This window comes from Bubalus bubalis, chromosome X, assembly GCF_019923935.1.
Source record: "Bubalus bubalis isolate 160015118507 breed Murrah chromosome X, NDDB_SH_1, whole genome shotgun sequence".
Classification (NCBI taxonomy): domain Eukaryota; kingdom Metazoa; phylum Chordata; class Mammalia; order Artiodactyla; family Bovidae; genus Bubalus; species Bubalus bubalis.
Window position 1 is genome coordinate 92,443,949 of NC_059181.1, and position 11,536 is coordinate 92,455,484.

Genomic DNA, 11,536 nt, shown 5'->3' on the forward strand with positions numbered 1-11,536 from the left:
GATCCGGGGTTAGAGCCTAGCGGTGCTCACGTGATCGAGATCTCACATGACGTAGATCCTCACGTGACCTATCGCTTACGTGAGCAGAAGTAGTTCTGGTCGTCGTCTACCGTCTCGCTATAAGCCGTTTGAGGGAAGAAAGAGGAAAATTATCCGGTATCGTTAGAGGTTGGTGTGTGGGTGGGAACCGGGGACCCGGGGGTGGTGATGATGCAGACCAAAGCGGGGTCCGCGGGCCGCCTCCGCCTTTTTCGTTCCTGCTTTCCCCTCCCCCGCTCCCCCTTCCCCCATCTCAGTGCCGGGAAGCCGCCTTTGCTGCGCCTGGTGGGGAAATGGTGGACGCTCGTGACTGTCTGTGTTTTTGTATATCTGTCTGTCTGGGCGGGTCTCAAAGGACCCTTAAGAGAAACCGTAAGCTGAAAAACATTGGAAAACCACGTCCCCGGATTAGGAAAAACAGATCTTGAGTCCAGTGGTCTGAATGCTAGTCCACCCATTCAGGCACCCAGTTTCCAGTGCCTGATTGTTTGTAGGGAGAGGCACCAAGCGAATTTGATCTGTAGAGTCACATCTAGGCAAATACTGCGTGCCTGACCGCGGCGCCCAATGAATGTTTTTACTGAATTAAATATTTAAATAACGTTTATTTTTCCGGCTTTTAACAAGCTACATGTTCAATTTTTGGACTTTGGAAAAATAACGGTATGCTATAAATTGAAAAAAAAAATACACGTAATTCATCACTCGCAGATAACTACTCAGCATTTCGGTCTGTAAAACGTCTGTATATAACACGCACATAAATGCACAAATTCTTAACTCATGAATGGAATCCGGGTTTCTACTTCAGGCAACAGAGTCCTCGTGGCCTTCCCAGGAGACACAGTGATGAAGCAGAACCTCCGTGTCCCCACACGGGATGTTAAGGCCTAGAGGGCTGTAGGGACATTAAATGGAATGGGTCGTCCAAGAGTTAAGGCAAGCAAAAAACCAGTGTGTAAATCTGTCACTCAGACCTGAAAATGATCTATAGGAAGACAGCACTGCACATGCATTGTTCCAGGCACATCTTAGGGAGTTAGTGAATGTTGACTTTAATCTTTGGTGTAGTATTAGGGACGTTAGTACACTTTGTACTTTCTTTCCAAGAGGCCCACTGTTCCCAGACCATGTCAGATAAGCCATACACATACAAAAATAGAAATTTTTATCAAATTTGTTATACGAAATATCACAAAAGTAAACATTTTAATTTGTTTTCTGGTTTTTTTTTTTTTTTTTTTGCTGAAATAAAATTTCTCTCTATAGAAAATTAGGAATGCACAAAAGAATTGAAAAAAGTTGAAAAAACCATAAACTTACTACTCAGAGTAGCCTCTATTAACATGTGACAAATTCCCCATGCATGTACTTTCCTAACTTTTAAAAGAATTCCAATTACAATGATTTTTAAAAATTAAACTATTTAGAAGTATATAGGGTAAAAAGTGAAATTCCTCTACATTCTTGCTACCCTATAGTGCTCCTTTTCTCAAAAAACAACTTACGTGCTTCCAGAACTTCTCTGCATTTACATACATATAGATGTGCCTGCTTATATTTTAAAATAAGTAGGTTCATACTGTACATTATTCCTTCATTTAATTTAATTGGGAAATCTTCCAGGGTCAGGGAAGATTTAAAAAAAAATACAGCTACATGGCTTTCTGTTTTAAGGCTAAAGTATAATTCACTGTCATTCCCCTATTAATGGATAATTAGGTTTCTAATTTTCTGCCATCACTAACAATGCAACAGTGAACATTTGTGAGTATTTCTGTTGACCAGGTTCCTGGAAGGAATTCTAGCATGGTCGAAGGATATGTGAACATATATCTTTCTCACAGTTGTGGTTATAAAACAGTTATGATCTTAGGTCACTTAAGATTATAGCATAAGTAGCTTCTTATGTTATTCGATTTCCAATTTTTAAAGTGGGTAATATTTCATCTTTCTTAGTAAAATATCTTTCAAAAAATATTTAGCTCCATAAACCTTTGTCTGAATTTCAGATCTTCTTAGGGCATATAACCAGAAGTTACATGTAGCAAAAGGCATGACATATTTCCAAACTGCTTTCCAGAGATACTGCATCAACTTTCACTGCTCTGGGAGTATATTAGAAACTAATTTGGGAACCCTGAATATCAGTGTCAACTTATCCTTCCTATTTTACTTTCACTGTGGTGATGGATAAAAAATGGCAATTAATTGTAGTTTTAACTTGTATTTCTGATGATTGATGAGGATTGAACATTTCCCAGACTCTTCTGTATCTTCACATCTGTATTTCCCATACATTTAATCTGTTACCAAGTCTCCCAGAGTCCACTGCTTTGAATGCATAGATCATTATCTTGCCTCTCCCGCCTTTTAAAAAGTATCTTGCCTCCCCCCCCCTTTTAAAAGTGCCATTGCCTTATATAAATACCTTAACATATCTCTAACAGAGCTCTAGCTGCTCTTGGTAGTGTCACCCCCACCCCCTCTGTTTGAGCGTCACACTGTTGCCATGGTGATCTTTCTGAAAGGTTCTGATTACTTGACTCTCCTCCCCTCACTTTCCTTCTTCTCCTTCCTCCCCTCACTTCTCTCTCCTTACCTCCCTCCCTGCCTCTCTCCTCCCCTCAGTGCCCCATGTAAAACCCTTAAAAGGCCTCTAGCCCTTGTCTGTCTGATAAGACCTCCTGGATGAATACCTTGCCAGCCGTATCTCCTGCCTTGCCTCCTCCTATTTTATGCTCCATCATAATTTTTAGAATTTGTGGATCCCTGAGCCGGTTAGTCCTTTTCACTTAACTATTCTACGCTGATAGAATTGACCAGTCAATCCCTGCTTTATAACACCCTTTCACCCTGTCCATAATTATGTCATAGTAGAGAAATGTTTATTTGCCCATTTTGTCTTCAGTACAGATGTACAGTGCCTCTGTAGGACCATGAGTCATTTCTGGGCTTATTGATCCTTATATGCCAGAACCTGGTACTGGATCTGGCAACTGAACAACGTAAAATGAAGATGTAAATTCTCTGTAGTGTCTTTTTTCCATTTATCTCTTTGGCCTTAATATTTACTTGATTTTTTTTAATTTATATGAGTTTTTCAATATAATAAAGATAGTAATGTATTTGTTGTAGTTATCTTGTTTGTTGTTTGTTTTTTATGTTTAATCTTTTGATGTAATGAAGTTTTCCATTTTTATATAATCAGATGTAGCTGTCTTTTATGTCTTGATGTCTCTCACTGATTTAGTTGCCATTCATGTTGTGTATCTTTTCATCTTTTGTATATCTTTCCTGACTTTGTGTTTATATATGATGAATGTGGAAAACTTAGAACATACAGAAGTAGCCAAAGAAAACATTCCCTGAAACAAAGTTCCCATAATCTTACCACCCAGAAATAGCCACCATTAATGGTATCCAGCACATAAAATAGGTATCAAATAGTTGTTGAATGAATGAATGAGTTAGAAATTTGGTGAAGTCTTTCTGTTATATACAAGTGTCTTAATTAAAAGCTATCAGTGTAATTTTCTATTAATAGTTTTCTTTTTCTCTCTTAACCATATTATGAACATTTTTCCATGACAGTAGTCTTAATTTTTTTTCAGCTATACCAAAATTGCATTGAACCGAACCTGCCAGCAAGAATTCAACAGCCACCATGATGCTGAGCACAGAAGGCAGGGAGGGGTTCGTGGTGAAGGTCAGGGGCCTGCCCTGGTCCTGCTCAGCTGATGAAGTGATGCGCTTCTTCTCCGATTGTAAAATCCAAAACGGCACATCAGGTATTCGTTTCATCTACACCAGAGAAGGCAGACCAAGTGGTGAAGCATTTGTCGAACTTGAGTCTGAAGATGAAGTGAAATTGGCTCTGAAGAAGGACAGAGAAACCATGGGACACAGATATGTTGAAGTATTCAAGTCCAACAGTGTTGAAATGGATTGGGTGTTGAAGCACACAGGTCCGAATAGTCCTGATACTGCCAATGATGGCTTCGTCCGGCTTAGAGGACTCCCATTTGGCTGTAGCAAGGAAGAGATTGTTCAGTTCTTTTCAGGGTTGGAAATTGTGCCAAATGGGATGACACTGCCGGTGGACTTTCAGGGGCGGAGCACAGGGGAGGCCTTTGTGCAATTTGCTTCGCAGGAGATAGCTGAAAAGGCCTTAAAGAAACACAAGGAAAGAATAGGGCACCGGTACATTGAGATCTTCAAGAGTAGCCGAGCTGAAGTCCGAACCCATTATGACCCCCCTCGAAAGCTCATGGCTATGCAGCGGCCAGGTCCCTATGACAGGCCAGGGGCTGGCAGAGGGTATAATAGCATTGGCAGAGGGGCTGGTTTTGAAAGGATGAGGAGGGGTGCCTATGGTGGAGGGTATGGAGGCTATGACGACTATGGTGGCTATAATGATGGATATGGCTTTGGATCTGATAGATTTGGAAGAGACCTCAATTACTGTTTTTCAGGAATGTCTGATCATAGATACGGAGATGGTGGGTCCAGTTTTCAGAGCACCACAGGGCACTGTGTACACATGAGGGGATTACCTTACAGAGCCACTGAGAATGATATTTACAATTTCTTCTCACCTCTTAATCCCATGAGAGTACACATTGAAATTGGACCTGATGGCAGAGTTACTGGTGAGGCAGATGTTGAATTTGCTACTCATGAAGATGCTGTGGCAGCTATGGCAAAAGACAAAGCTAACATGCAACACAGATACGTGGAGCTCTTCTTGAATTCTACTGCAGGCACGAGTGGGGGAGCCTATGATCACAGCTACGTAGAACTCTTTTTGAATTCTACAGCCGGGGCAAGTGGTGGAGCTTATGGTAGCCAAATGATGGGAGGCATGGGCATATCCAACCAGTCTAGTTATGGAGGTCCTGCCAGTCAGCAGTTGAGTGGTGGTTACGGAGGTGGATATGGTGGTCAGAGTAGTATGAGTGGATATGACCAAGTTCTGCAGGAAAACTCCAGTGACTATCAATCAAACCTCGCTTAGGCAGAGAAGGAGTACCGAACAACAACAGAAATAACAGCCGTGCATTTATGGGAGTTAACTAGAATAGGAATGGTGTCAGGCATATCCAGTATGATTGGTACATGGGAATTATCATTGATTCTGATCACTTTTGGTCAGCTAGCTTCCTTTTTTTTTCCTTTCATTCCTTTCTCCTTCCCTCCCTCTTACCCTCCCTCCCTCTTTCTTTGTTTCTTTTTTCTCTTTTTTTTTTTTAAGAAACAAAAATTAAGTTTAACAGTTTTGCATTACAGGCTTGTAATTCATGCTTACTGTAAAGTGGAAGTCGGGATTGTTTTAAAACTTCAAGCTCAGTAATTTTGAACACTGAAACATTCACTTAGGATGTAATAACAAAGTTCAGTATTGACCATAACTGTTAAAACAACTTTCAGCTTTCTTCAAGTTAGTTATGTTATAGGAGTGTACTTAAGCAGTAAGCGTATTTAGGTTAAAGCAATTTCACTTATGTTAAATGTTGCTCTTATACCATGATACATTGAAAACTTTGGATGCATGTTGAGAAACATGCTTTTCTGTAAAAACTCAAATATAGGAGCTGTGTCTACGATTTCAAGTGAAAACATTTGGCATGTTTGTTAATTCTAGCTTTTTGGTTTAATATCCTGTAAGGCACGTGAGTGTACACTTTTAATTTTTTTTTTAAAAAAAGCTCTGGGACAATTTTGAGATGTAATACCAATACTTTAGGAGTTTGGTCATGTTGTTTGTATGAAATTCTGAGGCTTTGATTTAAATCTTTCCTTGTATTGTGATTTCCATTAGATGTATTGTACTAAGTGAAACTTGTTAAATAAATCTTCCTTTTAAAAACTGGAAAAATCTTGTACAGCTTCATTTTTATTACGTTCTGTCTTAGAAGCCATTTCTTTTATACAGTCCTCTGCTGGTGGAATTTAAATTGGTTTTAATTTTAATTAGTATAAATGTATCTTCAAATCTTTATACATACATCATTGCACATTATTTATTTCTAAGATATATTCCTAGAAGTGGAATTGCTTAGTCAAAGGTCCACACATTTTTGAGACTTCTGATTTATATTGCCAGAAAGATTATGGTACTTTGTGTTTCCACTAGGAGTGTATTTTAAAAAATTTAGCATCCTCATATGAATGAATCCTCATAGGATCCCCATAGCATCCTCAATGAAGCACATTTTTCTCCTTGATCTTGGCCAGTTTGTTAGTTGAAAGTTGTATCCCATTATTATTTTACTTTTGTCTTCCTTAGACTAATATTGAGATGGAGCATCTTTGTGTTTGTTTCTATGTTTATCCTCATCACATCCACAGGACTATTGAGCTACTCTGGAGACATTGTACTTTTTCAGGGCAGCATGCTCCAAAATCCAAAGAAGTAAAGACCAATAAATAATCCTCTTTCATTTAACTGTCAGTTCAGAAGATCTGAGACACCTTTATATGTTTAAAAGAAGAAGTAAACCTATGTTACAGAAACAATTCGGTGTCCTCCATGAATTCGTTAATAGTCTCTGAACACTCTTTAAGGTATTTTTTTTAATTGGAGGATAATTGCTTTACAAATTGTGTTGATTTCTGCTGTACAATGAGATGAATCAGCTGTTTAAGGTTTTTAAGGGGGCATTTAAAGCTTGTTTTAAATCATTCGTTCTCAAACTTTAGTATGCGCCAGAATCATCTTATGGGGCTTGTTAAAACGTTGGTTACTGGGGCCCACTCTTAAGAGTTTCTGAAATTCAGTAGTTCGGGGGTGGTGCTCGAGAATCTGCTGATGTGGCTGGTCTCAAGACCATGTTTTGTGCTTCATCATAGTTCTGTAATGGCTACAAGCCTATAAACCCTAAAATGCAACTCTAAGAAGCTGCTTGCTCCCTGATTTTTGATTGCCTCCCCCACTATCCTGTATCAAGTAGTTTAAACTTTCTATGAAAGTATAAATTGTGTATGGCTATTTATAATACTTTGCATCTCCCGTGAGGACTTTGAAAACCTGTGACATCTGAGGTTACCTTACACTTCTGCCCATATCATAGTGGTCATTAACCATTACACTTCTAGATGCCCTCAGGCCAATACCAGTTGCACCTGAACTTTGATAGATGTTTTTGTAGATTTCCTGCCTAGCCTGGAAATCCTTGGTCTGTTTAGAGCTTGAGCCCAGAGAAACGCTCTGAAGTCGGAAGCAACTACCAAATTGGTATTACCTGATTCCATTCTATTCAAGGACACTTTTTATTGAAAACCATGCTGAGGATACAGTGGGTAGTGATTTGAAATTCTTCAATGACTTCTGCTGCTACTGCTGCTAAGTTGCTTCAGTCGTGTCCAACTCTGTGCGACCCCATAGACGGCAGCCCACCAGGCTCCCCCATCCCTGGGATTCTCCAGGCAAGAACACTGGAGTGGGTTGCCATTTCCTTCTCCAGGGCATGAAAGTGAAAAGTGAAAGGGAAGTAGCTCAGTCATGCCCGACTCTTAGCGACCCCATGGACTACAGCCTACCAGGCTCCTCCATCCATGGAATTTTCCAGGTAAGAGTACTGGAGTGGGGTGCCATTGCCTTCTGCCATTGTCTTCTCAATGACTTCTAATTTCTGTCAAAGTTGCTAAGAAAGCAAGATACCATTTCAACTCATGTCATACCAAGCCAGTTATTTACTTTGCCCTCCTAAGGCTTTCAGGAGGCTTTTTTCAGAGGGTTCACAAGTAGGAGTTTTTGCTTTCCAGGCTGCTCAGTTAATTTTCCAGAACATTCTCTCAGTATAAGCAAAGATTCTTCAGTTAGCCACTAGATGTCACCAAACCCCAGGATAGCCTTGGCTGATCCCGGCCCACCCCACCCCAACCACCCTGTGAATTGATACACAATTGCACTGTAAGTTTTATCTACAAATCAAGGTCTTTTCCTTCAGGGAAAATTCTGTCAGCAAAAATGAGGATTTCTCCAAGCTGAGCCTTGAGGACTGTTGCAAAACAGCTGCTGATGGAATGAAATTCCATTTGCTGTGTGTGATACCAGGGTGAGATTGTCACAAGGGCCATTTCACAACTTGCTCCCACATTGATCAAAATTCGGTCTTGTGAAGGCAAAAAAAAAAAAAAACCCCACACATGTGCCTGGGGTCACAAGCTTAGCGTGGTGCAAGACCTCGTTTGGGAAAAGAGGGTGTTTGTTTGCGCCTGGAGCTTCTGTAGAAATGCTTTTTCCAAGAGTCCTTTTTCTCCCTCCCTCCCTCCTTTGCACAGGGCTCATTTGTCAAGCACTCATGTCATCACGTCAAGGCCATCCCCACTTTAGAGATGAGAAAACTGAGTCTCTAGGAGAGTAAGAATCAACCTTGTCTTTAATGAAGAAGCAGGATGCTGGAGGGAGAGGAAATGACGTCTGGCCAGGGAAAGAGAAGGAAATGTCTCGGATCCTCAGGGGATGATGTAAGGGTGGTCTTGCCCTGGGACGTGAGTCAGGAGGGTGGCGCTGACCAGCGCTGGGTCCAGCGGCTCCTCTATATCTCCCCAGACTGCAGTCCCCTTTCCACACGGCTTAGCCCGCCGAGTGACGGTGAGAGGATCAGGTAGGAGCCCCTCTGGAAGACAAAGAAAGAATTTGGAAAGAATTCATTGTTCCCTCTCACCGTCCGCTTTCCAGAGACCCTCGACACTCCCCATCCAACCCCCTAGTGTATTTCCTTTCCCAAGAGGTATAAGGAAGAAGTCTGGCCCTGGCCGTTCTGGGATAAGCACGGGCCTTGTACGAGGGGGCGTGGTTACCGCGATGACTGACAGTTGGTGGCTTCCAGGGGGAAGGGACTTCTGGAGTCTCCCTGCCCATCTCTGAGAGAGGTGAAAACTACTTTGGTAACCATCTGCTGCTGCTGCTGCTACTAAGTCACTTCAGTCGTGTCTGACTCTGTGCGACCCCATAGACGGCAGCCCATCAGGCTCCCCGGTCCCTGGGATTCTCCAGGCAAGAACACTGGAGTGGATTGCCATTCTAGGGCATGCTAAATCCAGACCCCCGTAGATAAAAAAATTAAATCATAGTCAATTTAAGAAAGAAATGGGAGTTTTTATTGAACCAACCCGAGGGTTATAACCTGGATGACCACCTCTTAAAGAATTTTGAGCACTGCTCCAAAGAGGTGAAGGGGAAGATTTCAGAGAAACAAAGAGCGAGAGCTGTTGAGTTTCAGGTTTATTTGGAGACATTGAAGACTATAGCTCTGGAGATGGCTTCTCAGAAAGTTCTGAGGAACTGCTCCCACGAGGTAAGGGGGGAGGTCAATATGTATAAGCACAACACAGCACAACAAAGGTTAGTGACCTCAGTGGCTAATGACTCAATTCTTGTAGAAGCAGGTGGTGAATGACCTTCTTTAGTTGGCATGAAAGTGAAAGTATTAGTCACTCAGTTCTGTCCGACTCTTTGAGACCCCATGGACTGTGGCCCACCAGCTTCCTCTGTCCATGGAATTCTCCAGGCAAGAATACTGGAGTGGTAGCCATTTCTTTCTCCAGGGGATCTTTACAAACTGAGCCACAAGGGAAGCCCTTCTTTAGTTGGCAGTGCTCCATTATTGTCAGCATATGCACAAAGTTTCAGATCAGATCAGTCGCTCAGTCATGTCCAACTCTTTGCAACCCCATGAATCGCAGCACGCCAGGTCTCCCTGTCCCTCACCAACTCCTGGAGTTCACTGAGACTCACGTCCATCGACTCAGTGATGCCATCCAGCCATCTCATCCTCTGTCGTCCCTTTCTCCTCTTGCCCCCAATCCCCCCCCAGCATCAGAGTCTTTTCCAATGAGTCAACTCTTCGCATGAGGTGGCCAAAGTACTGGAGTTTCAGCTTTAGCATCATTCCTTCCAAAGAACACCCAGGGCTGATCTCCTTCAGAATGGACTGGCTGGATCTCCTTGCAGTCCAAGGGACTCTCAAGAGTCTTCTCCAACACCACAGTTCAAAAGCATCAATTCTTCGGCACTCAGCCTTCTTCACAGTCCAACTCTCACATCCATACATGACCACTGGAAAAAACATAGCCTTGAGTAGACGAACCTTTGTTGGCAAAGTGATGTCTCTGCTTTTGAATATGCTATCTAGGTTGGTCATAACTTTCCTTCCAAGGAGTAAGCGTCTTTTAATTTCATGGCTGCAGTCACCATCTGCCGTGATTTTGGAGCCCAGAAAAATAAAGTCTGACACTGTTTCCACTGTTTCCCCATCTATTCCCCATGAAGTGATGGGACTGGATGCCATGATCTTCGTTTTCTGAATGTTGAGCTTTAAGCCAACTTTTTCACTCTCTACTTTCACTTTCATCAAGAGGCTTTTTAGTTCCTCTTCACTTTCTGCCGTAAGGGTGGTGTCATCTGTGTATCTGAGGTTATTGATATTTCTCCCGGCAATCTTGAGTCCAGCTTGTGTTTTCTCCAGTCCAGCGTTTCTCATGATGTACTGTGCATATAAGTTAAATAAACAGGGTGACAGTATACAGCCTTGATGTACTCCTTTTCCTATTTGGAACCAGTCTGTTGTTCCCTGTCCAGTTCTAACTGTTGCTTCCTGACCTGCATGCAAATTTCTCAAGAGGCAGATCAGGTGGTCTGTTATTCCCATCTCTTTCAGAATTTTCCGCAGTTTATTGTGATCCACACAGTCAAAGGCTTTGGCATAGTCAATAAAGCAGAAATAGATGTTTTTCTGGAACTCTCTTGCTTTTTTGATGATCCAGCAGATGTTGGCAATTTGATCTCTGGTTCCTCTGCCTTTTCTAAAACCAGCTTGAACATCTAGAAGTTCATGGTTCACATATTGCTGAAGCCTGGCTTGGAGAATTTTGAGCATTACTTTACTAGCGTGTGAGATGAGAGCAATTGTGCGGTAGTTTGAGCATTCTTTGGCATTGCCTTTCTTTGGGATTAGAATGAAAACTGACCTTTTCCAGTCCTGTGGCCACTGCTGAGTTTTCCAAATTTGCTGGCATATTAAGTGCAGGCATTTTATGACCATTTAGCATTCCACACTATTAGGAATGTTAATTCCCAGGTCAGGCGAGGATTTCATTGATAAGCCATGCAATGTACTAGTCTGTTCTGGTCCAGGAAATGGTTCCCTCTTGTTGCTTAGTCTCATATCTAGAGTTACACTAGAGTTACACTATTACAATCATTGATCTTATAGAACTATATTTGGTCAAATGTTCCAAGTTACCTAGCCATCATTATTTTTATTGGAGGTTCAATCATACTTTGGTAATGTAGAAAACAATAGTTTTGTAAAATAGGCAGACTACAAGTAATATAACTAATAACATTGTGTTTTTCTGCTTGTTTATTTTTTGGCCATACCATGTGGCCAAATCTTAGTTCCCTGACCAGGTATTGAACCTGCAAACTCAGCAATGAAATCATGGATTCGGAACCCCTAGACTACCAGGGAATTCCTAGCTAGTAACA

At 41.7% G+C, this 11,536-nt stretch overlaps 1 protein-coding gene across 2 annotated transcripts; it reads left to right on the forward strand.

Annotated features, from left to right (window-relative positions):
* The first annotated feature begins 9 nt into the window (after nucleotides 1-9).
* Nucleotides 10-5,917, forward strand: HNRNPH2 (heterogeneous nuclear ribonucleoprotein H2). 2 transcript variants are annotated; one of them, XM_006051849.4, is made up of 2 exons: nucleotides 10-168; nucleotides 3,654-5,917. In XM_006051849.4, the coding sequence occupies exon 2, from the start codon at nucleotides 3,707-3,709 to the stop codon at nucleotides 5,054-5,056; it is 1,350 nt and encodes a 449-aa protein (XP_006051911.1). In that variant the 5' UTR covers nucleotides 10-168; nucleotides 3,654-3,706; the 3' UTR covers nucleotides 5,057-5,917. The 2 variants fall into 2 exon arrangements, with proteins under 2 accessions (XP_006051911.1, XP_006051912.1); XM_006051850.4 differs by having other exon boundaries at nucleotides 12-156.
* The last annotated feature ends 5,619 nt before the right edge of the window (nucleotides 5,918-11,536 follow it).

What these genes read in the sequence shown, in the direction of transcription:
- HNRNPH2 (XM_006051849.4), top strand. Translation starts at nt 3,707, where the DNA reads ATGATGCTGAGCACAGAAGGCAGGGAGGGGTTCGTGGTGAAGGTCAGG.